General features: G+C 46.1%; 1 protein-coding gene across 3 annotated transcripts; it reads left to right on the forward strand.

The window, feature by feature from the left end:
- Nucleotides 1–14,011: 14,011 nt before the first annotated feature.
- LOC134494487 (uridine-cytidine kinase-like 1) lies at nt 14,012–24,081 on the forward strand. 3 transcript variants are annotated; one of them, XM_063299697.1, is made up of 16 exons: nt 14,012–14,105; nt 14,457–14,656; nt 15,169–15,275; nt 15,432–15,602; nt 17,226–17,297; nt 17,509–17,698; nt 19,356–19,417; nt 19,882–19,898; nt 21,105–21,203; nt 21,477–21,570; nt 21,796–21,858; nt 22,199–22,321; nt 22,426–22,533; nt 22,790–22,946; nt 23,235–23,322; nt 23,410–24,081. In XM_063299697.1, the coding sequence occupies exons 1-15, from the start codon at nt 14,050–14,052 to the stop codon at nt 23,306–23,308; spliced, it is 1,593 nt and encodes a 530-aa protein (XP_063155767.1). In that variant the 5' UTR covers nt 14,012–14,049; the 3' UTR covers nt 23,309–23,322; nt 23,410–24,081. The 3 variants fall into 3 exon arrangements, with proteins under 3 accessions (XP_063155767.1, XP_063155773.1, XP_063155780.1); XM_063299703.1 differs by lacking the exon at nt 21,796–21,858 and having other exon boundaries at nt 23,235–24,081; XM_063299710.1 differs by lacking the exons at nt 14,012–14,105; nt 15,169–15,275 and having other exon boundaries at nt 14,483–14,656; nt 23,235–24,081.

The following is a 24,081-nucleotide window of genomic DNA, read 5'->3' on the forward strand; positions in this document are numbered from 1 at the left end:
TGTGACCTTCAGAGCTTCTCTCTCTGACTAGGCCTGTCTAATCTGAAGAAAGGATGGAGGCTGTTGACTTGCTGGGTTTGAGTTCCTGCCCCCTTCTCAAATGCAAGCAACAAAAGAAGGCAGAAGGAAAACAGTGACAGTTCCAAAGAGCAGACTCTACCAGCCCACTGCTCAGCTGTGCCTGGCATCCAGCAGAGATGTGGAGGCAGATGGGTACAAAGCTGAGCAGCCACCCAGCCTGCCAAAACAGCAACCAGAACAGCAGAGGAAGGGATAGAGGTACCTTCCTAACAAGATCCTCACCAACCTCCTCCCTGACTTAACCCTGACAGCGCTTCCAGGTTGCCTTCCATTCCAATAGTTATGCAGAAGGGCGGTGTTTACAATAGCTGAAGCAGATTGGGTTAAAACAGAATGGCTGTATTTGTGGGGCCTACAAAGCTTGGTTACTTTTAAGTGTGGTGTTAGGGTTGTTTTGGTTTTTTTGTTTTTCTGCAGACTTAGTGTGTTGTGCAAATACAGTCCCTTTGGTTAATTTATGCTTCTAGTGTTATGTGACCCAGAAAATGGGTCAAACCAGTAACTGAGTTAAGGTGCCCAAACCCAGCTAGTCAGTTGTTCCTCTTCTATACAGACCAGCATGAGAATGGGCTTCCTGCTTTTCTCTCCCCACTCCCAGCCAGCAGGAGTACTTGTGTGCATTCTGGAGTTGTGGCTACCAGCATATTAGGCAAGATTTTTGGAAGGGGGTCCTGTCCACTGAGGTCAGGGCAGAGGCAGCGGAGGGGGTGGGGGAATCCATTCCTGCCTCTCATCCACTGCGGGCTCAACTGAGCAACATTCAACTGCCTTTGGTGCAGCAGCCAGGGTGGGAGGAGTGGGGGCCATTACTGCAGTAGCTGCAAAGAAAAGCCCCTCCGAGCTTCTTGACCCTGTTCTAGGGGCAGATTCATTTTGTTCCCTGGCTGCCCACAGGCACACTGGCCAGCAGAAAAGAGGCAGGCGGGAGGGGGAGGGGGAGGGCGAGGGGGAGGGCGAGGGGGAGGGCGAGGGGGAGGGGGGTGGTCAACACAGGCTGCAGAGCCAAAACACCCAACCAAAGCAGCCTTCATCTCCAAGACCCCCCTCTGATCCCTTCTCACTGCCCAGACCAGTTCTCCTTCTCCCACCTGTACTGAAGCGGTTCTCCTTTCCCCTCCATCCCACAAGCACGGAGCCGTCATGGGGGTGGGGGGTGGGGGGTGGGGGGTGGGGGGCGGGAGCGGGAGAATTGGGCGGCAGGAATCAAAAGGCACGTCCTGGTTCTCCGGCTGTCAGGAGTAACAACTGCACGAAGCTTGACCGTCTGGAAGCTCAGGAGAATTGCGGGGATCTCAGAGGAGGAGAGGGAAGAGAACAAACGGCGGGGAGGGTGGGGGATGGCAGAGGGCAGCTGCCCCGGGAAGAAAGGAAAAAGCTCCGGGCTCGCCGAGCAAAGTTGTCCCTAGCCGTCGGGGAAAAGCCGAGGGGGATCAACCGCACCGCAGGGCAAGAAGTAGGCGGTGGAAGAGAGGAGGGGGCTCAGAGAAGGGGGTGATGCACGCACGGGGCGGAGGGGGACAGGAGGAACCCAGGCCGTCGGTAACTGGCCGCTTGCCGGAAATCACGGTCCTCCTCGGGGAGCGATGCCTCCCCGAACAAGAAGGGAACCCCAACGCCCTTCAGAGAACTCTGGGCCCGTCTGAAGATCAGCGGCTTTGCCTTCCGCTTGGCTCTGAGGGGCCGCCGGCGGAGTCCGGGCCCTCTAACAGGACAGGACCCGGCCGGCCGGCGGAGGGGGAGTGGAATAGGCGGCAGGAGAATCCGCTGGCAGAAGGGGAAGGGCTGCTGTGCGGGGCTGCCTCACCTCTTCAGGCGGAGACTACTGGAGCTGCGGCTGCTTCGGCTGCCCACCAAGCGCGCGGTCTCGGAGGGGTTGCCACCAGTTAAGGTAGAGGGCTCCATCGCCAGGAAGGCCGGCTGCAGCGGGCTGAGTTTGACGGGCCCTCAAGGAAGGCGCTTCGGGGGCGCTCGGTCGAGGGTCTCTTTCGCTTCTGCTGCCGCTGTTTTCGCCGTCGAGAGGTCCGGACTACAGCAGACACAGGTGGGTGGAAAGGCTGGCCCCGCCCAACGCCCGCAGACTCCTCCCCCTGCAGGCAGCCCTCTGCCCCCCCCCCCCCCCGACCTGCCGTTCCCATCCAGCGCAGGTGATTCCCGCCGCGCCTGCCAGAACTAGCGATCCACGGAGGGGAGGAGGTTTCCGGCTCTGGTCGGCGCCGCTGGGTGCATTCCTGCTCTCGGGAAGCGTCCGGACAATCGTCTAGGCCGACCTTCCGTGGAGGTTGGTGGGGCGAAGCCAAGCAATATTGTGCCGATTCCTCCGCAGAATAAGAGTAGAGACGAAAAGGCTTCCCTGGAAAAGCGCTCCTGTCAGACTCAGCCGAGCACATCCGTGTCCGGACCGGGAGCTTTTAAATCCAGTCCCCGATCCTTACTTAGCTGGATGCAGCCCCCGAGATGCGAAAGGACTTGGCATCGCAGCCTTCTTCGGCGACGGACGGCCGCTTATCCAGGAGGGATGATGCCGATGGGGGGGAGAGGTCGCCGCCGCCGCCGCCTTCCGTAGTAAACAGCAGAGAAGACGGGCAGGCTCAGCTGGACAGGATTAGCTATTAACACACGCATCTTCTCCTCACTTCCATTGGAAACGCAACGCGAACTAAAACTGGTCGCTGCCGAAGGATAAGCCAAGGGCCAGGACGAGCTGGAAGCCGTCGATCCCTTTGGGGGTAGGAGGCAGATCACTAAATAGGAGATAAATCAAGGCGATCGGGAGTCCTTCAAGTTCACAAAGCGAGATTCTCTCTGAGCCGAAGAGGAAGACATCGGACTTGCCCTGGAGCGCGGGAAGGTTCAGCTTCTCTCGTCTCTGAGCGTTCCGGGTGTCAGCCCTTCGAGGTAGGCCAGGTCAGGAAACAATTTGCACAAGCCTGACTGGAACTATACTTTGCTGATGTAGGCTATAGTGACACAAACATGACAGCCCGACTGAGTTCGCCCTTCCCTACCTCTTAGACCCCAGTGAATTAGGGTGGAGCCGTCTGAGCTTCTTTCTTACGCTTTCTGTTTCCGGGGCTTTCAAATGCTTTTGTTGTTGTAACATCTCTGCATGTTTCCCGTAGTCCAGGATCGTGTCTGTGATCCTCCACCAGGCGTCTGCGGCAGCAGCCCTTCCCTCGAGGACGGGGCTGCCCGGCTGGACTTCCCTTCTCCATGGGCCCTCTTGGGCCCTTCTACTTCCAGCTTAGTCGATCCAGAAACACCCCGGCCTGGTCGGTTACAGTGGGGCACAGGGAGGACAGGCGGCGGATGAGCAAAGCTTCCTTCTTCTGTCCGAAGCAACTCTTACCGGCCCCGCATCTCTCTAGGCCCCCAAAGAGGACGCGAGGCCGACCCTCCTTCGAGGATCGGACTCCCTGGAGGAAGGTTGAGGGGAAGGAGCATTTTAGCTCTCGGGAGCCGGCAAGTGTGGGGTTGCTCTGTGGGCTCACTTCGCAGCGGGGGGCGAGGGCCGCCGATCACCCAACTCATCGGGCACCCAAGAACGAGCTTTCCACAAGTCGTGTGGGGGTGGCATGCTGCCAGGGTTGCCTTCCGCTCAGAGCCACGAAGCCGGGCCCCTTCCTCCAGGCCTTGGAGCCCTGGGCTGCCGACCAGGAGCAGCCTTTGCGGGAAGGCAGTAAGCGACGTCGAATCTGCCCAGGGCAGCAGATGATTCCGAGCTGCCTGCCAATTCGAGCACCGTTTCCGCAAGGACGGGACAGAAACATGGGGCCAGGCCGGGCAAGCTCCCCAGGCGGAAATAGACCATGGGTCCCGCCAGCAGCCCCAGTGACCTCCCTCCCCCGGAGGGCCGTCTCTTCCCAACATCCTTTTCCAAAGGGATCCTGGCAGGCGGGGAAGAACCGCGGGCAGAAATCGGGGCTGCTTCTGGGCAGTCGGGTCTCCGAGACAAAAGTCAGCCGCGATTACCAACGGTGGGGCGCCGGCGCTGGAAGAGCGGAGCATCCGAGGTGAGCAAAGGCTTTCTGGCGCAAATAGGGCAGCCGTTCTGGCTGGGAAGCTGCTGGGCGGTTGCTGGCACTTGGGGCGGAGGTGGCTTGGCGAGCCATTTCTGGAAAGGTCGGGCTCAGGCGAGGAGCAGGCGGGCGTGGACGGAGGGGGGTTTGTTGGTGGGGAGGCAGCAGTGTGGCGCCACAGCCTGAGCCATTGACCGAGGAAGCAGTGGGGCTGTTGCGGTGGGGCGGGTCTGGCAATCAGGGGGCTGCTGTGCCTCGCTTATGCCCTCGGCCAAGTTCTGCATCGCTGCGGTGGGAGAAGGCTGGAGTTCCGTCTCGGAAGGCATTGCACCGCTAATTGGTTGAATTAATGGACCGAGAAATCTTCCACTGAGAGGGAGCCCGCCTTTGGTGGGGCAGCCGCGCTGGATGAGGCCGAACAGCCGATGCCTCCGGGGTGGCTGTGTTCCCACAGCAGGCTTAACCCGATCCAGGAAAGACTTAGCATCCCTATTAGCACAATATGCTGAACTTGGCTGGTTTAAACTATGATTAGGTTTTTTTTAATTCATCATCATCATCACCATCATCATTGGTGCTTAGTGTGTGGTGCGAATCCAGTGTGTGATTTTTCATGGTTCAACGCCTGGAGCAAATCCAGAAAATGAGTTGATACAATAACCAGGAAACGCGCATTATGCGACCGCAGCCGATGGGGCTCTGAATGGACGGCTTCTTCTGTCCAAAGCAACTCTTACCGGCCCCGCATCTCTCTAGGCCCCCAAAGAGGACGCGAGGCCGACCCTCCTTCGAGGATCGGACTCAGAACGGGACCAGCCGGCGAAAGTTGACCTCGCTCGACAGACAGAAGCCCCGGGACAAGTCCCGGGCAGCGGTGCCCAGACCCCGAAGCGTAGGGCTTCCAGCTGACTCCTCTCAGTCCCGCACTTCGGGAGGAGTCGAGCCCTCCGGTCCGGCCCGGCTGGGCAAGCGCCGGGGAGATTCGTGCAATAAGGTGCTGTTTTAGGCTGCCTGTCCGAAAGGGGCTTCGCATTGGAGGGGGCCGAAGCCCGCTGGGCACTAGGAGGGCAGCCGCAGTCGAGAGAGGGAAAGTCCCAGCGCCTGGAGACCGGGCTGGGCTGGGCGGGGAGGCATATGCAGAGGCCGTGGCGCGAACGATCCGGGCCGCCTCTCCTGCAGTCACGGGTGGCTGGGCTGCAGAAGCGTCTCGGAGGACGAGAGCATTGTCTCTGGCACGAAAGCCATTGTGAGTCCCCGCGCCGGCGAGGGCGGGGAAGACGGGGAGCCTTGCTGGACCGCAACCGCCGGGGCTCGGTTTCAGCAGCCCTTTGTCCTCCTCCCTACCTGGCGAAACCCGATGCCCGCCGCCGCCTTTTATAAAATACAAAGAACGAAAAGGTCTTCCCCCAAAGAGCAACGTCCTGCCGGTTCTAAACCGAGTCTTTTTTTCTTGTGACCGAATTAAAGTGCAAGCCCTTCGCTAATCGCCTGTCGACAAACGCAGGGATTTCACCTCTAACACTTTTTGTTAATGAATAAAACACCTCATGCATAAATTATTATGTAAAAGAATAATTAATTAAACCCAGCTGCTTTCAACGGGGCTGGCAAAAATCACATCCTTGGTTAAATAAACTCCAATCTATCCGAACAACACTCCTTTATTCTTTTCCATAAGGGTTTCTAGACAGAGATCCTGTTCCTCAGAAACGTTTTTCAGATCATTCTTCTCCAGTGAGAGACAATGAGGAGCTTTTGCTAATGAACTACAGATCATAATTTATATATTGTTAACAAAATATTTTTTAAAGTCTATTGCATAATTTCAGATGTAATTTTAATTTTTGTCCTAACATTTGTTAGGATTATTAAATCAATCGAGGTACTATTGTTCAACCTGGGAATACTTTTAGCAGGGAAATGTACCTCTTTTCTTTAATTCTTTTTAATATTTTTATATTTTATGGTGGAAAATAACTTTCACTTGGGAGCAGCTTCCTGGAGAATCTCTTTTGGTTCCTATAATTATTTTATATATTGATACTAGTACTATTTTATGCTTACCTAGATATGTAATCTTTTCAAGTTACCAGTGACCTACTCACATTTATACTTCTTGCAAAGTTTTCATGTAATGTCTAATTTTTTACATTGTGAAAAAAATGGATGTGTGATCTGGGTATATGAAAAAATTATATCTTAGAATATGAGGTTCCTAAAAGAGATCATGACAATTATTTTCTCCAGTTACTGAAACCTCCTTGCCCTCATTCTTCAAAACTCTTTTCCATTTACAGTAAATAGTGGTGCAAGGGAAATACCTGGCAATTATATTCTTTGTGCTTGTAGCAAATTGGTTTCAATTATATTTTTAATCTCATTAATCTGAAGCCTTTAAATGTCTGACAATTATACTATATCTAGTCCCATCTGTTCTGTAGTGGTATAGCTTGATATAGGTAAGCTATTCTACCAAATCTGAAGCATAAGACCATATGATATTTGGTATTTTTCTCTTATCCCTGGATGTTTCCTCTTGGTGACTTTGGAATTTTCAGGATGTTAACGTTTAATATCTAAGCATTAATAACTGACTGTGCTTGATTCAATGTCTTTGTGGGAAGTACTGTAAGAGAAAGAGAAATATTATTTTTAGGAGCACTATCATTAAGATTGAAGGGATCCTAGCTATGAAATTAGCAATAGCCCATTTAAACGTAACTTAGAAAACTTTACCCCATGGTAGAGAAAGCTAGGCAGAACATTCACTAAACACATTTTAAGAGCCTACATTTAAGGCTGCCAATGTCTGAACTGCTTTCTTAATAAAAGAAAACAGACTACCCAAATTAATAGGTGATCTTTTAGATTTCCCTATATTTATATCCAGAAAGCTTGCTGAATATAGCTATTTTGTCTGTTAGGTTTGTAATCAAGGACACTATCTCTTCTCATAAATGTGGAAGTACTGAGAACAAATTTTTTAAAGAATCCCTTCAAATTACCCTCTTTAAATCACCCCCTCATTTGGAGTGCACATTCATTTAAAAACTGAAATCAGGGAGGAAGAATGGAATTTAACAAAAGGAGCAAAGAGTGAATTCCATTATGAATGATGGGCGAAAGTTATACCCATTACATTGGTTACATAGGATATTAAAGGAGTGTTGGACTGCCAAATCAAATTATGCTGACACAAGCTCCTTTTTATTATATGATGCCTGCTCCTTTAATGGATGATAGAATTGTTCTGCCTTGGTCCAAACATTAGTCGGAATACTGTAAAGACAAAATAAGCATAAAGCAAATCTCTTTGAGGAGGCCATTTCACACCAAAATCATAGAAAGGGTCCGTTCATGGCTGGCTGCCTATCCATATCGGAGGAAGGCTTCCAAAATGCTTTTTAATATACAAACTGGCTATGGGTAATAATTCATTTGGGAAAGGCCAACACAGGACAGCAGAAGGTATCCAGTTGGGAACAGTTTCCAAACTTTGGACAGCAGTGATCGATCTACTCAGGCAATGCAACTTAGTCAGTTCTCAACTCCCTGCAGAAGGGAGGATAACTTCCTTCTAGTTGACAGAATTAGATGGAAGTTATCCTCCCTTCCGCAGGGATGAAACCTGCCAGATACCAGACAGCTAAGCTCATGGGGTTTTGTATATTAAAAAAAATCTTAACACTTATGATACAGTTAATAAACAAATGCTAGGGTGGGGTGAGCACTTTCTAAGAAAACAACTGACAAATGTCAGAAATACAGATGCAGAGATAATCAAACAAAAGCCAAAGTAAATTAATAATAACTTTTACAAGAAGAATCAAAATATGAATGAATAGTCTAATAAAAAATAAAGAAAAAGTAGAAAAAAGATAGATTAGAAATATATGAAACTAAGAACATCTCAATTCACCTCTTGGTCTCATTGTGTGCTGTCTGCTGTGGCACAAAAACACTTTACTAACCCTATCCCTGCAGAAGGGAGGATAACTTTCATCAAATTCTGTCAATAGATCATCCTGTAGAGTTGAGATTTGACTGAGTTGCATTGGAAACTCCTGGGAGTTTGCTATTGTAGTGCAAAGAGAACAAGGCTAGGTCTGCAGTCTCTTACACCCAAAGATAAAAGGGGCACAGAATTAGTGTTCAGCAACCAGACAGGTTGGGGCATTTCTGCCACAGTCTTGCTGGCCAATTATATCTCAGGGACTGCCTCTTCCCAACTACATCTGCCCATCCCATCAGGTCCAGCAGAAGAGATACTGTATGTTGTGGGTCCCATCTCTTAAAGCAGTCGTTCTCAACCTTTTGGCCATGGAGGAACCCTTGAAATATTTTTTCAGGCCTCAGGGAACCCCTGCACATTCAGATTCAAATATAGGCCACAAGTTACAAAATATATTTGTTTCATGTGTAGCCCTGTATATATGCATTAACAGTGTTCTTAAACTAAAAATAATGAAACTTACCTCTTTAATGTGAAGTTGCCCAAATTTGAAATAATTTTTAAAATACATCTGGTATTTGAAATACCAGGAAGTGGGCCTTCTCTGCTGTGGCACCTGCCCTGTGGAACATCATTTCCCCCAAGGTGAGACTGGCCCCATCCTTGGTAACCTTCTGGAAGTCCCTCAAAACAATGCTGTGTCAACAGGCTTAGGGGTCTCAAGGGAATGATGAATAGGTGAGATGGCTACATTGCCTGTAACATCGGATATGCTCTCTGCTAGTCTTTTAATAATATTGATGCCTTTTTTAATTATCATTTTTTTTAATGTTCTCTTGTATGGTTTGCTTTTATTGTATGCCACCCAAAGTGATGTTTGTGAGGTGGGCAGCTATATAAATATGATGAATGAATGAATGAATGAATGAATGAATGAATGAATGAATGAATGAATGAACGCTGAGTGCATCCATGTCCCTGGCTGCAACATCTTCAAGCTCATCCCTGAAACACCCTAGATCAGTGTTTCTCAATCTTGACAACTTTAAGATACATGGACTTCAATTCCCAAAATTTCCCAGCCTAGGACCACGCTTTAAGAAACACTGTTCTAGGACACCTTGAGAGACTATATATTGTAACAAATCACTGGGACCTGATGGCGTCACCATCTTAAAGAACTCAAATGTGAAACTGCAGACCTCCTAGCAAAAATACATAACGTGTCACTTAAATCAGGCTCAATGCCAGAGGACTGGAAGGTAATCAGTGTGACATTTTGTAAAAAAGGACCTGAGAGAAATAAACAATTGTAGGCAGGTCACCTTAATCTCATTGAGAGCTGGCCAGCATATAAATTTGATAAATTATCATCATAATCATCATCTTTGTTCCAGGCAAATTCGTAGAAATGGTAATCAAAGAAAAGATTAACTATTTATTTATTTAACAAATACACTTTACTACTCACTCCTGGTAAAACCAGACCAAGTAATTAAGAATATACATTTATTGACAAAAGTATACAAAATCTCAAAACATGACATTAAATCCATAAATAACAGTATAAGCAATATAATATTACATACTTTCAAACTTTTAAAAAATCCAAATTACATTCTTAAAAACAAATTTTTAAAGGAGGAAAGCTATAAGGTTTTTAGCCTCTTTGAAAAACGAAGTGGGTAGTAAGCACTGCAAACCTCAAGGGGAAGGAACTTCTACAAAGCTGGTGCCATCACCAAGAAGGTAATTACCTTAGCCTCCTTCTGTATTGGCATCTGCAAGAAATTTTTAGAAGATTATTGTTCATAACATGTAGGATAAGCCATTTCTTCTAGCTGCAAAACTTCAAGCCCCTTAGAGATTTGTACCTTAAAGCAAGTAACTTGAATTTAATCTGGAAAAATATGGGTAAGCAATATAGTTTTGTCAGAACAAATGACAAATGCTGGGAAGCATCCAACAGCTGGCTAGTTGCCATATTTTGGATTTACTGCAATTTTAAAGTTTCCTTCAAAGTTATCCCCATGTAGAGTGCATTACAATAAACTAATCAAGAGATAACCAGTGCATGGACAGTAATGGTTAGATCAAACTTTTCCACAAAGGGATGTAGATACTAAATGGACAGAAATAGACACTTGTCACCATGTTGACTTGGGCACACACAGGATTAAAAACCATCCCCAAACTATGTATTCCTACCCCTTATAGAGAAAATACACCCCATTAAGTCCCATCCTGCCCTCCCCCGGCCAAATGCTCTGTTTTGTATAGGTTCATTTTTAGCCTGTTTTATCTCATCTAGTCTGCAAACTGGCCCAAGTATGAACCCACCAAAGAGCCCAATACACCCTGATGCAGATAGGAAGAACAGATTTAAGTGTTAACTATACAGATAACACCCCAGTCGATCCAAAAACTTCATTTCAATATTAAAAAATATGGAGGACAGAAAGAAACCTTGTGGCACCTAACAGCCCAAAGGATGGAATACAGCAATAATCTTCAAGACAACCATCAGGAAACCACCTTTGAGATAGGAGCAGATGACAAAGCTGTGTCTTCAATCCCAAACTCCTCAAGGCAGTCCATGAGAATACCATGGTCAATGATATTATATGGTAACTAGGCACACAGAGAAACAAGCTTTGCTGAAGGAAATTAGAATTGATTCCAGGAAGGTAACTCATTTCTCACCAGCCTTTAGAATGTTTTAAAAATGTACACAGGAACATGGCTGGAATGATCCTTTTGACAGTGAATATTTGGATTTTCAAAAAGCCTTTGACAAAGAAACTAAGTGATCATGGGATAAGAAGGCCTTATGGATTGCTAATTTGTTAAAAAACAGCAATGAGTACAAATTAATGTGCAGTTTATTTATTTGTCATATTTCTTTACCACCCATCTTGTATTACGATGACTCTGGGCAGTTTACAGACAATTAAAATTAAAAGAATAAAGTATCACTAAAACAATACAATATAAATATATAAATATACATATACATATATAAATATAAAAATGTAAAAATATAAAATTCAAGATGGTGAAGAATGATCTTACAAGTTTTTTTCAGTGGAAGTAAAAAGTGGAGTTCCTCAAGGATCTCTGTTGAGACCAATGCTTTTTAATTTGTTCATAAATGATCTTAACCTAGGGATAAGCATTGAGCTGGTCAGGTTTACAGATGATATTAAGCTGTTCAGGGACATAAAATAATTGTGAAGAGGCTCCAGAAGGCTCTCTATAAACTGGGTGAATTGTCAACCAATGGTAAATGTCATTTAATTTAAATAAGTTTAAAGTGATAAATCACCCAAACACATATACATTAATGGGATCTAAGTTGTCTAAAACTAATCAGGCAAAAGATTTGGGGTTTATAATGGATAACTCCATGAAGAGGCTTATGTTGGTCTATGACTGTAATAAAGATTTGATTTGATTTGATCTGTGTAAAGAGGTAAGTGTAGGGCAGCTGTGAGAAAGGTAAATTCCATGCTGGAGGTTAGGAATTTGTTGGAATATTTTTCTTATATGTTGGAAAGAATGTATAGGCAGTAGCCATGTAAAGGAAGATATTATATCTTATGCATAGAAAAGCACATGTATAAATAAAATGCCCATTTAAAAACATATCTCTTTTAGCTCTAGATAAAGAGACATTTAGACAAACAGACAAAGCTGCTTAGCTATAAATAGGGAGGCATCTGCTTTCACTATAAGATAAGGAAATATTTCGTTGTAATAAACTAACACATTCCATTTCATTCCATTCATAATGGTTGGCTAAATCTCTAAACTACAAAACCCTATAAAAAGGAAGACGAGAGGCAGTTCTTTGCAGCTGCCCATCCAAAGCTAATTGATTACTTGATAAACGCATTTCCTTTGACTCTGCACTCATCATCTGGTGTATTTTATTGGATTCCCAGCTTGGCACAGACCATGGGAAAAGAAGGGGTCCAATCCTTCTGACAAATTCAAAATAAAAATACCAATATTTAACGCCTTTATAGAAATCTCTGGTACATCCATCCCAGATCCCATGAATAGTTCTACTTACTGCATTTGCAAAAGGATATAATAGAATTGGAAAAAGTGCTGAAAGAGCAAGCAAATTTGTCAGGGGACTTGAAAATCTTTCCTATGAGAAAAGGTAAGCATGCTTGTGGCTTTTTAGTTAAGAAAAAGAGTGAGGTGAATGAGGGAGGACATGATTGAGATATATATAATTATGCAGGACATGGAGAAAGTGAAGAGGAAGACTTTTTTACCTCTCTGAAAGCACTAGGACTAGAGATCATTCAATTATGCTGATTGAACTGAGATTTAAACAGAGGAAAGGAAGTATTTCTTCATGCAGCACATAATTAACCTGTGAAATTCATTACCATAAGACCTGTTGATGGCCACTAAATTTGATGGCTTTAAAAAAGTATTGAAAAAATTCATAATGAAGGGCTATTGGTCTTGAGAATTCAGTGTTACCTCCAGTTTGAGGCCAGCATGTCTCCCAACAATAAGTTGCAAGGGAACAATGGTGGAGAGGGGTACATCTCAGTCTGCTGCTTGCAAGTACTCCAGAGATATTTGGTTGGCCAATATGAGAATCAAACCACTGGATTAGATGGATCTTGCCCTGGTTCATCAGGGATATTATTTTGTTAGCATACAGAAGGCCAAGTCTTGCTTAAGAAGAATGAGCATGGCTTTTACAAAAATACCCTTTCCTGTAATCTTTTTGAGTAAATTGAAATGTCAGCAAAAATGGTTGGGGTGATCCAGTAAATACTGGATAGGTTCATACATGGTGCTATGCCATAATGTAGTGCTGGCTGGGAAGTTGAAGTCCACACATCTTAAAGTTGCTGTGGTTGAGAAACATTGCCCTAATATATTTGTTTGTTGTTAGTTTAAACGTTGTGTAACTTAGGACATTACCCCCCACCACCCTGTAAGTGACTCAGTGTTTGAAACAGTCATCTGCTGTTGTGCCAAAATGAGCGCAGGCTTTATAACACTTTAACTATGACTGGATGGTGTTATGAAGACACCATAAGTTGCTAGGAGGGAAATAGTCTTAGTCATTTTGTTAGAATTTGTATAATTATGGGATGAAGTTGATCATTGGAAGCTACAGTTGGTTTAAAAGGCAGAAGCCTGGTTGTTGGTGGGTGTAAGCCACTACTCAGACGACTATTGTAACATCAATGCTGCAGGCTCTGGTGACCAACGAACAACTGTACGCAATTAAAATTACCGATTTTGACTTGTAAAACTCTATGTGGCTTAGCACCCTGGTACTTGCAGGACCATCTGCCTCAAATGGATCAGGGGAGAGCGAGAGATCTATGCTTTTCCCTAATGGCAGCTACCGTACGGAATACTTTTCCAGGGGAGTTTTGGATGGCACGATCCCGCCTTTCAGGAAAGCCGTTAAAATGGAGACAATAGTGAACATATTTATACTGATAACGACTTATTTAACATTACCCATGGCTGCCGCTACAGATAATGTTCTGTCTCTTCCCTCTCCTTCACCGTGTCTTCCCTTCTAATACCCAGCTGTGATATAACACTCCTTTCTAAAAATTATATTCCACGCATTAGACGAAGCGGACGGTGATCCACGAAAGTTACACGATGTGTTAATTTTTAATTTGCTACCAGATCCTTTGGCTGTTTGAAAAAGGGCCAGTTTTAATTCCCTCCGTAGGGATCGACATACAACTCCGCAGCGGTCCGAAAATGGCTTCCCCAAGGGAAAGCGCGGAAACTCGCCATCTCGACAATGAGATGCGCCTCTCACACTCACCCTCTCCCTCTCTCATTCTCCCTGGTGTTCCTGGCACTGAACGGAAATTGCCGCTTCACAGTGCGGGGGCGGCGTCGACGATGCCGAAACGTGGCCCTGCGCGCGCCACGCCTCGACGTTCTCCCGGCAGGCTGTGCGGCTGCAGGCAGAGGACTGGCGGGAGCGTGCTCGAGATGGCGTCTGCGGACGGCGTGGTTGAGGAAGCTGTTCCGGCGGGGCGACGCAGCAGGTGAGGAATCAGAGCGGGTAGAGCGAACCGAGGCGCCTCAGGCTGATCCCGAGCGGGTACGCGGCCGTCCTTTGTCCGCCTCACCTTGGAGAGTTCTCACGGTTTAAAATTTCTTCCCCGCTTTCACAGCCACGTACTTCTTCCGCCGCCCATTGCACTGCTTAAGGCGTTCTGCCTAAGCCCCGAAACACGTCTGAAGCTGAGCCCCAGATGCCTCAGGGGATGGGGCATGGCAGGGTGGCGCGGACTGTAGGTCGCTGGGAACGGGTGGAGAAGCTGCCCCATGCATGACTTTCTTTGGGGTCCGGGCGGGATAGCCTCCCCTAACATGTTCGCTTCCCTCCGGCTCAGCGGGAGCAGAGGAGCCGCCCTGAACAACCTCGTCAGCCGCTTGCCGCTCACGCCATCGCTTTCCCCCCGGAAAAGGACCACCAGCCGGTCGAAAACGGAGCCGCCGCTGCTTCGGACTAGCAAGCGCACCATCTACACGGCTGGGCGGCCGCCCTGGTACAATGAGACTGGCACTCCCTTCAAGGAAGCCTTTGTCATCGGTAAGGGAATCGGTGACTGCTCCTTTCTCCAATAGGTGGGAGGGTCTGTTCAAATCCTTATGGAATGAATCTATTTAGCAACTGGGAGCTCGTGGTCATTCTTTCCCTCCCTTTGGATACCTATCAGTTTCTAATTTTCTGTACCATATTTCCCTCCCTCCTTGAAGATTGCAGCTTTCTGCATAGAATGAGAGTGATATACTGAAGTAAGGGTTTTTATCAGGTGTTCTGCTGTTGTTGGCCATATTGGTAGTAGCCATCCCTGTTGGGTTTGGGCACAGTCTGTTATGTGGGCCACATCTATGCTTGCCACTCCCAGTAACGGTGTTGGTGAGATCTGCATGCTGGCTTCTTGCCCAGGAGGGAAATCGAAGTGGAGATTGTTGTCTGGAAATCCAGGCACACTAGAGAGACAGTAAAGAATAGGAGGAGAGGGAACATGTCTCGGGGCTCTTCCTCCAGAGTGTCCTCTTCTCATTAGCTTGTGTTAGTGGTGTTTCCCTCTTTCCCAGGCTTGTGTGGTGGCAGTGCATCTGGCAAGACTACAGTGGCCAACAAAATCATTGAAGCTCTAGATGTGCCTTGGGTGGTGCTACTCTCCATGGATAGCTTCTACAAGGTAGGCTAGTTAAAATATCTTGGCCCAACTCCCTCAACTTGACCCCTCTCTCAAGGGCAGAGATGGGAAGAAGTGACAAAACTAAGTCTAGGAAATTGCCTCTACTGATCCAATCTGTCATCTTCCCTGTTCTCTGATGTCTCTGGTGCTTTCCAGGTGCTGAACAAAGAACAGCAGGAGCAAGCGGCCTGTAATGAATACAACTTTGACCATCCTGATGCCTTTGATTTTGATCTGCTCATCAGTGTCCTACGGAAGTTGAAAGAGGGCAAGAGTGTTAAAGTTCCTGTTTACGATTTTACCACGCATAGCCGGCGCAAAGAGTGGGTATGTAGGTGCAGGGGGAAGTTGCACCACTCACAGTGATGTATATATTTTGAAAAGCTCCCCCCCAACCCTTTTCTGTGAGGCTGTATTATCTCCACAAGTTATGCATGACCTGGTATTCTGCAACGGGCTGGAACTGCACAAGTGCACAGAATCTTTCAGCTGGAAGGGTGCAAGGCACCTAAGCCTCTCTGGAGAGTGCAGAACCACAGTTCCAAGCATCTAGCAAATATGGACAATAGTGAGGATTTCTGGGAATAATGCTTCACATGTGGAAGCCACAGGTTCCACATTCCTGGGGTAGGGTATCTATTCTAATGTTGAACTGAAGCATCTCCCTAGAATGGCTGTGTACCTCTTCATGAAGATATTACAGTGAACTATCAGTGTTTCTCACCTGTGTGGACTTCAACTTCTAGAATTCCTCAGCCAGCATTCAGTCCACACACCTTAAAGTTGCTGAGATTGAGAATCTCTTGCTCTACCTTATCAGTTAGTTTCTCCGTTTATGGGGAAAAGGAGTTTCTCACAATCAGGAAGAATGATGTAGCCTGATTCCAGCCCTGTTTTTTTATAAAAAGGACTATTTATGCACATCCCGTTTATTTAGTTACAACTTCTTTCGATTGTTAATCAGGGAAAATAATGCTGGAATGTGTAAATTAAAAAGATGTTATTGATCTTAGCTATGCCATGTTTGCCTGAATTGGAAGGCATCTTCTTCTGGAACCTGATCAGGTTCAGATGCTGCAGAACCTTTAGAGGGAAAGCTGCATTTGACTTATAAAAGGTCTTCACAGAATGTCTCACTTTATGTGTTTTCCATCCTAGTTCATAAAGTGAATTTTATCTTGCTTTTTAAAATGCAAGTTTTTCCTAAAGCAGTTTCTGAGTAAAATCAGAATAGAAGAATAGCATTGTAATAAGATGGTCTGAAAAAATAACTCAAGATTTTTCTGATGTGATTAGTTAATCTTCTGATGTCAGGGAGAGTCCATCTGGAGTAGGCTATGTCATTTTTGCTATGGTAATATAATATTTGTTGAATGCATGATCTGTTCCATTCTGGGGACAGAAGACAGATAATGGTATTATAGTTCTGCTCCTTAGGTGCCTTACTTCACCTGCTTGCTAGTGTAGGGATCTGTAACTGTATTTTGTAGGTGGAGGAAGTCAGGTTAGCAGACAGAGGATGAGTGTATTTCTGGAATATAGCGAAATATTCCATTTTTGTTTAGCAGAAATAACTATCACATTTTCTTAAAAGCAAAAGAGCCTGTAGCAGTACCATTTTCAACCCTTGACCATCACATTTTCTTAAAAGCTGACGGTCAAGGGTTGAAAATGGTACTGCTACGGGCTCTTTTGCCTCCATAGGGGGTTTGAGGGCTGTATCTATTCCAACTACTTCATTTGAAAGCTTTGTTAGATTATGGAATCCCATGGTATGAGGAAGAGCTTAGTGTGAAAGGCTGGGCAGCATACTGGAATTAAGTCTGGTTTCCTTGTAAGTAAAATGTTTCCCTGAATCCAGGAAGAGACCATGATAGATCTGAGTTTCTCCTGGGCTCTGATTTCTCTCCCTTGCTTTAATCTGACACATACTTTCTCCATTCCTTGCAGAAAACTATCTATGGGGCTAATGTAATTGTGTTTGAAGGGATCCTGTCATTTGCCAATAAGGAGCTTCTACAGGTACTGAGTAAGGCAAAGGTAACAAACATGGGTAGGGATATGGACTAACTGGGTTCCCTATATGATCTGTGCCACAAATGCATCTACTTTGGGGGAAGTTACTTGTAACAGACTGCCTCAAAGGTGCAGGCATTTGAACAAGCTGAATAAAGGTAAGGCTTTGGCCAGATGCTTGTATCTGCAGTTTTTCCTTTCCTTGTGACTCCTTCAGCTCCTGGACATGAAAGTTTTTGTGGACACAGACTCAGATATCCGGCTGGTGCGGCGGTTGAAACGGGACATCATGGAACGTGGGCGGGATGTGGCAGGTGTCATCAAGCAGTACAGCAAGTTTGTGAAGCCAGCCTTTGAGCAGTACATTGAGCCTACAATGCAGGCAGCAGACATTGTGGTGCCTCGAGGTAAGAGGAGGAGGAAAGGCTGGTGGTTTACTCAAGGTGCAACTTTGGGCTGTGTTGTGTGCCAATACTTGCTGTATTTCATTTCTTGCCTTGTGAATCTCTTTTGGCCAACTCAGGGTGGTATATATATTTAGTGCTCCATCCTATTTTCCTCACAGCAACTGTGAGATGGGTGGGATTGAGACAGAGTGCCTGTCTCATGTCTAAGGGATAACTACAATTAGACTCCTGGTTTCTAGCCCAGCTCCTTAGCCACTACACCAAACTGGCTCTCATAAAAGGCCTAAAAACTAACTAGAGGTTTAAAACAAGAATTAATCTCTACAACCAAGGGAACCATTTGCACCTCAAAAATCTTTAAGCAGCCTTAAAACATCTTGGACAAGGAATATGGGAATCCACAGACTCATTTATTTATAGGATATAGGAAATAAAAAAGCTGAGCCCTGCCACCAAATTATGATTCAGGAATTGGGAAATGATACCTAAAGTGTAGACAACCCTAGTTCAGAACCTCTTTGGCTTTTGAACTTACTTCCTAATTCAAAAGGCTTTTTGATGAAGTGTGACCTAGTAATGATTTCCACTGCATCGCCACTCCACACCCCGATCTATCAGGATGGCCATTCAGGGACATTATGTTCCAATCAAGTGACACCACCATACAGTGTGTAGAATTAAGACCAAAATTAAATATGTCTTTCAGTTACAGGCAAAGCTGCTTTTATTTATAGGGCAAGATTAAAGGAGCTTTCCTTATCTGAATCTGCCATGCTCCATTATGCATGCTAAGCTTTGAGAGAGAAAAGAGTATACTCAGTTCCTTTTACTAGCCTGGATCCTCCCCATATGGTTGTCTAGTGTAAATGAGATTCCCCAGTTGCTCTGGTGGGCAACATAATACAAATAGATCTGACCAGAGACTATCCATATTTTGGAAAATAATGTTTAAAAACTTTTTGAGTTTTAGCAGTCCCGTACATGTACAGGTAGGTACAACAACTTATTAAACTCATAATTGCTTTACTACAAATCAGGAATTGGATTTCCCCTTGATGGTTTGACAGTCCCTTAAGCCCCTATGCCAAATATGCAGCACGATGAATGAAATATTTATTAATGGGATACATTCTGAGATGCAGAGGTTGTACTCCGTTGAAATAAGGTCTTGTGTTGGAAATGAGCATCCCTTTGCAAAAAGTGGGCAAGGTCACAGCAAGAGCTTTTTCTCAAGCATGCAGAGATCAAGTACAGACACTGCTCCTGCATATGCGCACATACAATATACCTAAACATCCCTGTATTCTTAAATTGCCCCCATGTTACAAATACACGTTAGCAAGTATAATGGAAACCCTTCTTTTCCCCCAAATCTGGTTAATGCAGGACAAGAAGACCTGAATCTATTTGTAGAGGCCTCTTCTCCAAAGACCAAGAACTAGGAACAGATTTGCAAGTAGCAGAGATAGGTGTGTGCAGCACAACTATACTGGTCTACTTTGGGAAGAAGCCTTAGAAGTGAAGTGCTTAAAACATTCTGCAGGAACATGTAATAGTTGCTGCTGCAGTGATAATTACTCTAGCATTTGGATCCATCTCCTGTGGCTTGTGGAGTGAGTGGCCAAATCTGTGACTGAAAGACTTTGTTTTTTTCCAGGTGGAGAGAACTTTGTGGCTCTGGACTTGATTGTTCAGCATGTTCATAGCCAATTGGAGAAGGTGAGGAGTAGTAGTCCTGGGGAGGGAGAAAACATCACTGCTGCAGAAAGCCACATTCCCACATGGTTACTCTTCCTTATTGCCCAATATCTGCTTCTTGTTATTATAGCCCAAAGGACTATTCTCTCCCTGCCAACAACTTATCCTTCTCCCATATCCTGAACAGGCATCCAGTTCCTTCCTGGCCATTGCTCCCCAAAATATAAGACAGAAAGTAAAGATTGCAGCTCATCCTAGAATCCTCCCACTCCCTGTGGCCCTCCCTACCACACTGCCTCTGCCCCCAAATTAGTAAGCAATAGGGAGATGGGGGAGAAAGTCGCCACCAGGCTATTATTTTAGGCTTGGCCTTGGGGCAAATATTGCTATGTGCAGTGACCGGCTGTTCTGTTTTTCTTCACTTCCCACTACTCCCTGCCTTGTAATACTGCCTCCTGGTGTGGGCTCCTCCTCCTACCGCCCAGCGTGAAATCACAGTCAGGTATGGTGGCACCCTTGAAGGAACAGAGCTGGATCCTTCCCTTCCCTTCCCTCTTCTCTCCCCCACCCACTTCATCTTAGTGCTGTTCTCTGACACCCATCAAGCTAGCCAGTGGGAGAGCAGCTGGGTGTTGGGGAAGAATTGCTGGCACCTTCTGGTGAGAATATGCAAGGAGATAATGCAGGCACTTGCTTAGGCTGAAGATTCCTTAATGAGCATGTGCAAACTTCTGGCCGTTTTGGTACCTCACTAGAGCACGTTAGGGTTGTGCACTTTTTACTGAGAGGGCAGCCTTCCTGGCTTTCTTCAGAATCAGAGTAATGCTCTCAGGAGAGGTGCTTCTTGATAGCCTCACTTTCCACTCCATGTCAAGGAAATAAAACTCACTGCCCACAGTATTAGTTTTTTGTGCTTGGGGCTGTATTGAATGGAGTTGTTTACATTCCAGCCACATTTCCACAGGTGTTATTTGCACACTGAAATGGTATGCTCTTCAGCTAGGGTGAGATGGAGAAGAGGACGTTCATTTAGTCATTTCAGACTACTTGCAGTGAGCTACTAGGATCCCAGCTGCTCTCCCTGTTTTGGTACTGTGGGAGTGTCCTGCTGTTCCTCTGCCCCATGTCTCAGGCAGGAAGCTGCTGCCTTGTTGCCCCTCCTAATGCACTCTGTCTCTCTCCTGTCCTGCTGGGCCTGGGCATCTGCACCAGAGGAAGCTACGCTGGCATATGTGAGGACACTTGGTCTCCTTTGGCTATTTCCTGCTGCACCTCCCTCTCCCTGTGTACTGTGTTCCATTTTGAGTGGGTGGTGGGAACTAAGCAAGGCTGGGGGTCTTCCTGCTATTTCCATGTGCGCCTGTTTTTCCTCCAGTAGTGGAAGAATAACTTAGCTATGTCTGACTTTCATGGGTGGGCACTGGAAACTTTGATGTGTTTTGGTTGCTGGGTGAAATTAGAGCAATTGAGGGGTTCCATGTCCTAGGCCACTGGTGTATTAATGCTACACTATTTGCCTTATTGGGAACAGGAAGAGGAGCTTGAAATTCCAGAATTTGCTTTGGATCCAGTTTTCCTTTGTGTACAAGCATTGGGGGAGGGACCACAAGAACGGAAAGAATGTTTTGCATGCAGAGCTGCTATCCTAGGGCCAGAAGATACATTGCTTCTTTCTTCCATGTGTCTCATCATTCTTATTTTTGCACAGAGCAGCCTTGGCCTCTGCTCATCAGGGACAGCCATTGCCAACAACCTTAAGTGTCTTGGAAAGCACACCGCAGGTTCGGGGGATGCACACTATCATCAGGTACTGGGCAAGATGTTATACCAGTGGGGCTATGCTTCTTGCCTCTGAGACAGGCTATAAGCCTTTAGAGAGGGCAAGTCTGGCAGTTTGCGTTTTAGCAGCTACAGGGGGGCATCAAAGCTGCTTAAGGAAAAGATGGCTTGGGGTTCATGGGCAAATTCAGGCCAGTCAAAAAGGTCTTTGTGGAGATGTCTGCTTTAGGTTGAGAAATTTTCCAGGGTGGGATCCTAGCCATAGAATGATGTTTCTTCTTTAACTCTACTCGCTCTGCAGGAACAAGGACACTAGCAGGGATGAATTCATATTCTATTCCAAGCGTCTCATGCGGCTGCTGATTGAACATGCCCTTTCCTTTCTACCACTCAAGGTACATGTTTCTCCCACTCATTTAACACCACATACATACCACTTATCTTACAAGCACCAACAGAGATGCCAGACTGCTTAACCCTCTGTCTGCATGTGGAGTAACTCTTGTCCCCATATGTGTTTGTGGGTTCAAGGCAGGGCCTCGGCAAGTAGCCTTGCGCAACTGCTGATTTGGTCTCGTCAGCTCCTTCCATTCCAACCTACAGCTGTCTTGATTTTTCAGCCAGTTACTGTAGAGACACCGCAGGGAACAGTTTATGATGGGAAGAGGTTCCACAGGCAGCGGGTGAGTGATTTTTATTTATTTTTGCCTCAAAGGGGTCTGTGGGACAGAATCTTTGTAGGATAAAGGGGAAAGGTGGTGGAGATAAGTCTGTTCTCTACATAATTGAGCTTTTAGCCAGTCTTGCTTAGAAGTCTACTTTGGTTAGTAGCTGCTGGAGATGCAGCTGGGATTTTCTTCATGCAATCAAACTCTCTGTCGTTATGTTATAAATACTCTACATAGCAATGCTTTGCAGCACTAGGTTTAACTGGTTGCTTATCAACAAAGAGCTTAGGAGAAAGTTGCAGATACTTTGTGTCATGTTACTCAGCCAACTCTCAATTTTTTTCCCCTTTTGTAGATCACCGGAGTCTCCATCCTGAGAGCAGGTGAGACCATGGAGCAGGCTCTTACAGCTGTCTGCAAAGACATCCGCCTGGGAAAGATTCTCATCCAAACCAACCATGACACAGGGGAACCTGAGGTGAAAAATGGGATGGGGTCTTTTGGGAGGAAGAGGGGTAGTTTTGAGATGGGGCTGAGTTATAGATAAGATTATTAATCTAATTTCTTTTCTGCTCTTGCCAGCTACATTATCTCAGGCTGCCCAAAGAGATCAGCGAAGACTACGTCATCCTGATGGATAGCACTGTGTCTACAGGGGCTGCTGCCATGATGGCTATTCGGGTGCTGCTGGTGCGTTGAGGCCCAGTTACAAGAGATGGGTGGTTAGCCAGAATTCTAGTTGGTTGGAATTCCTCTGCTGTTGATGTTGCAAGCCAGGACAGACTGAGGAATACAGCTAACATGGATTGGGGTTGCATGCTTGACAGGAATTAATGGTTAAAGTTGTTTCTGAAAATGGTTTGGGGAACTCAGAATAATTTGAGGTGCAGTCTGGTTGGAGTCTCAGGAGCATATAGGGACTGCTCACAGGTGTTTTATTCCACAGGATCACGACGTGCAAGAGGATAGGATCTTCTTACTCTCTCTGCTGATGGCAGAGATGGGAGTCCATTCTGTGGCTTATGCTTTTCCCCGTGTACGTATCATCACCACAGCTGTGGACAAGAGAGTCAATGAGGAATTCCACATCATCCCTGGCATTGGTAAGCAGGAATTGTTTTCAGCCATTTTGTTTTGCTCAGGTCTGTTTGGTGAGCCTGAGGGGTACAGATCAGGCATTGTACAAATCAGGCATTGTCTAGCTGCAGCATTCATGTTCTGATAAGTGATATTGGGAGGCTGATTTAGCAATTGCTCTTGTCTTAGATGAGGACACTACGGTCTGCAAGATTAGTGCTTCCTGTTTGATGCATTGTTGTGGGCGTTTCCAGGGGCCAGAGAGAAGTTCCTGAGCTGCATCTATGACAAGCACGTAATTCATGTTTTACTAGGTAACTTTGGAGACCGTTATTTTGGCACCGATGGCACCATACCCTGGTATGAGAATGATGACATGGATTGCTGACCTAATCCTGCCAGGCAAGGCCTTGTTTCTTGAGTAGTGGGTGTCTCTTCTTGGTGCAACTACAGGCATGATGCAGTTGCCCTGGTCTCTTCTTGTCACAGCTACAAGCTCTACTAGTCTGCTCAGCAGTGGTACAATCTTGACGGCGCTTCCTGCTGTAATACATCAGCTGGGATGGAAACATTGCTGCTGCTGCCTTCCTATTCACAGTCCCCTTCATATTTATTGGTATTTATTGGGGCACTTCACTGCTAGTACTGCTTGCCCATCTTCCCAGTGCTGATTAGCTTCAGCAGCATATAGTCCCCTATCAAGGATGCTGTAAGAGAGTATATCTCTGCAGATCCACTGGATGATTCTTCACTGGCCTGGTGAGCTACTGTGCCCTTTTATATGTGTTTCTTCACTGGCTGAGGTGCAATGCAAGCAGGCTTCTGCACTTTGGCCTGGGCTTCCTCTCTGGAATAATTTGTGACTTGCTGACTTATTCAGGATTCTGTGATCCTGACAGCTGTATGTAAATTGCACTTGTCCTCCCTAATTTGTGACTACACAGGCATTTGGGACCATAGTGCTGCTAGAGGCAAGTGCACTACCCTTGGAAGCCACCACTACTCTTAGGGGAAGCTGGAGCTACATTTGCCTTCCACAAAGTCGCTGTTTGGCCTAACATTAGGCCCCGAACCTGTATTCCCTTGTCCTGATCTGTTTCTCAGTACTGTACTCAGCTGACTGTTTTTTTTTTAATGCCATAATAAAGATTTACAATGCTG

The sequence above is a fragment of the Candoia aspera genome, chromosome 1 (assembly GCF_035149785.1).
Source record: "Candoia aspera isolate rCanAsp1 chromosome 1, rCanAsp1.hap2, whole genome shotgun sequence".
NCBI classification, from domain to species: domain Eukaryota; kingdom Metazoa; phylum Chordata; class Lepidosauria; order Squamata; family Boidae; genus Candoia; species Candoia aspera.

Bases quoted from the DNA above. Each gene is read 5' to 3' on its own strand.
- LOC134494487 (XM_063299697.1), top strand. From the start codon at position 14,050: ATGGCGTCTGCGGACGGCGTGGTTGAGGAAGCTGTTCCGGCGGGGCGA. The intron at 17,298-17,508 runs GTACTGAGTAAG...TGACTCCTTCAG, and splicing joins CCAATAAGGAGCTTCTACAG to CTCCTGGACATGAAAGTTTT. The intron at 22,947-23,234 runs GTAAGCAGGAAT...ATGTTTTACTAG, and splicing joins CCACATCATCCCTGGCATTG to GTAACTTTGGAGACCGTTAT.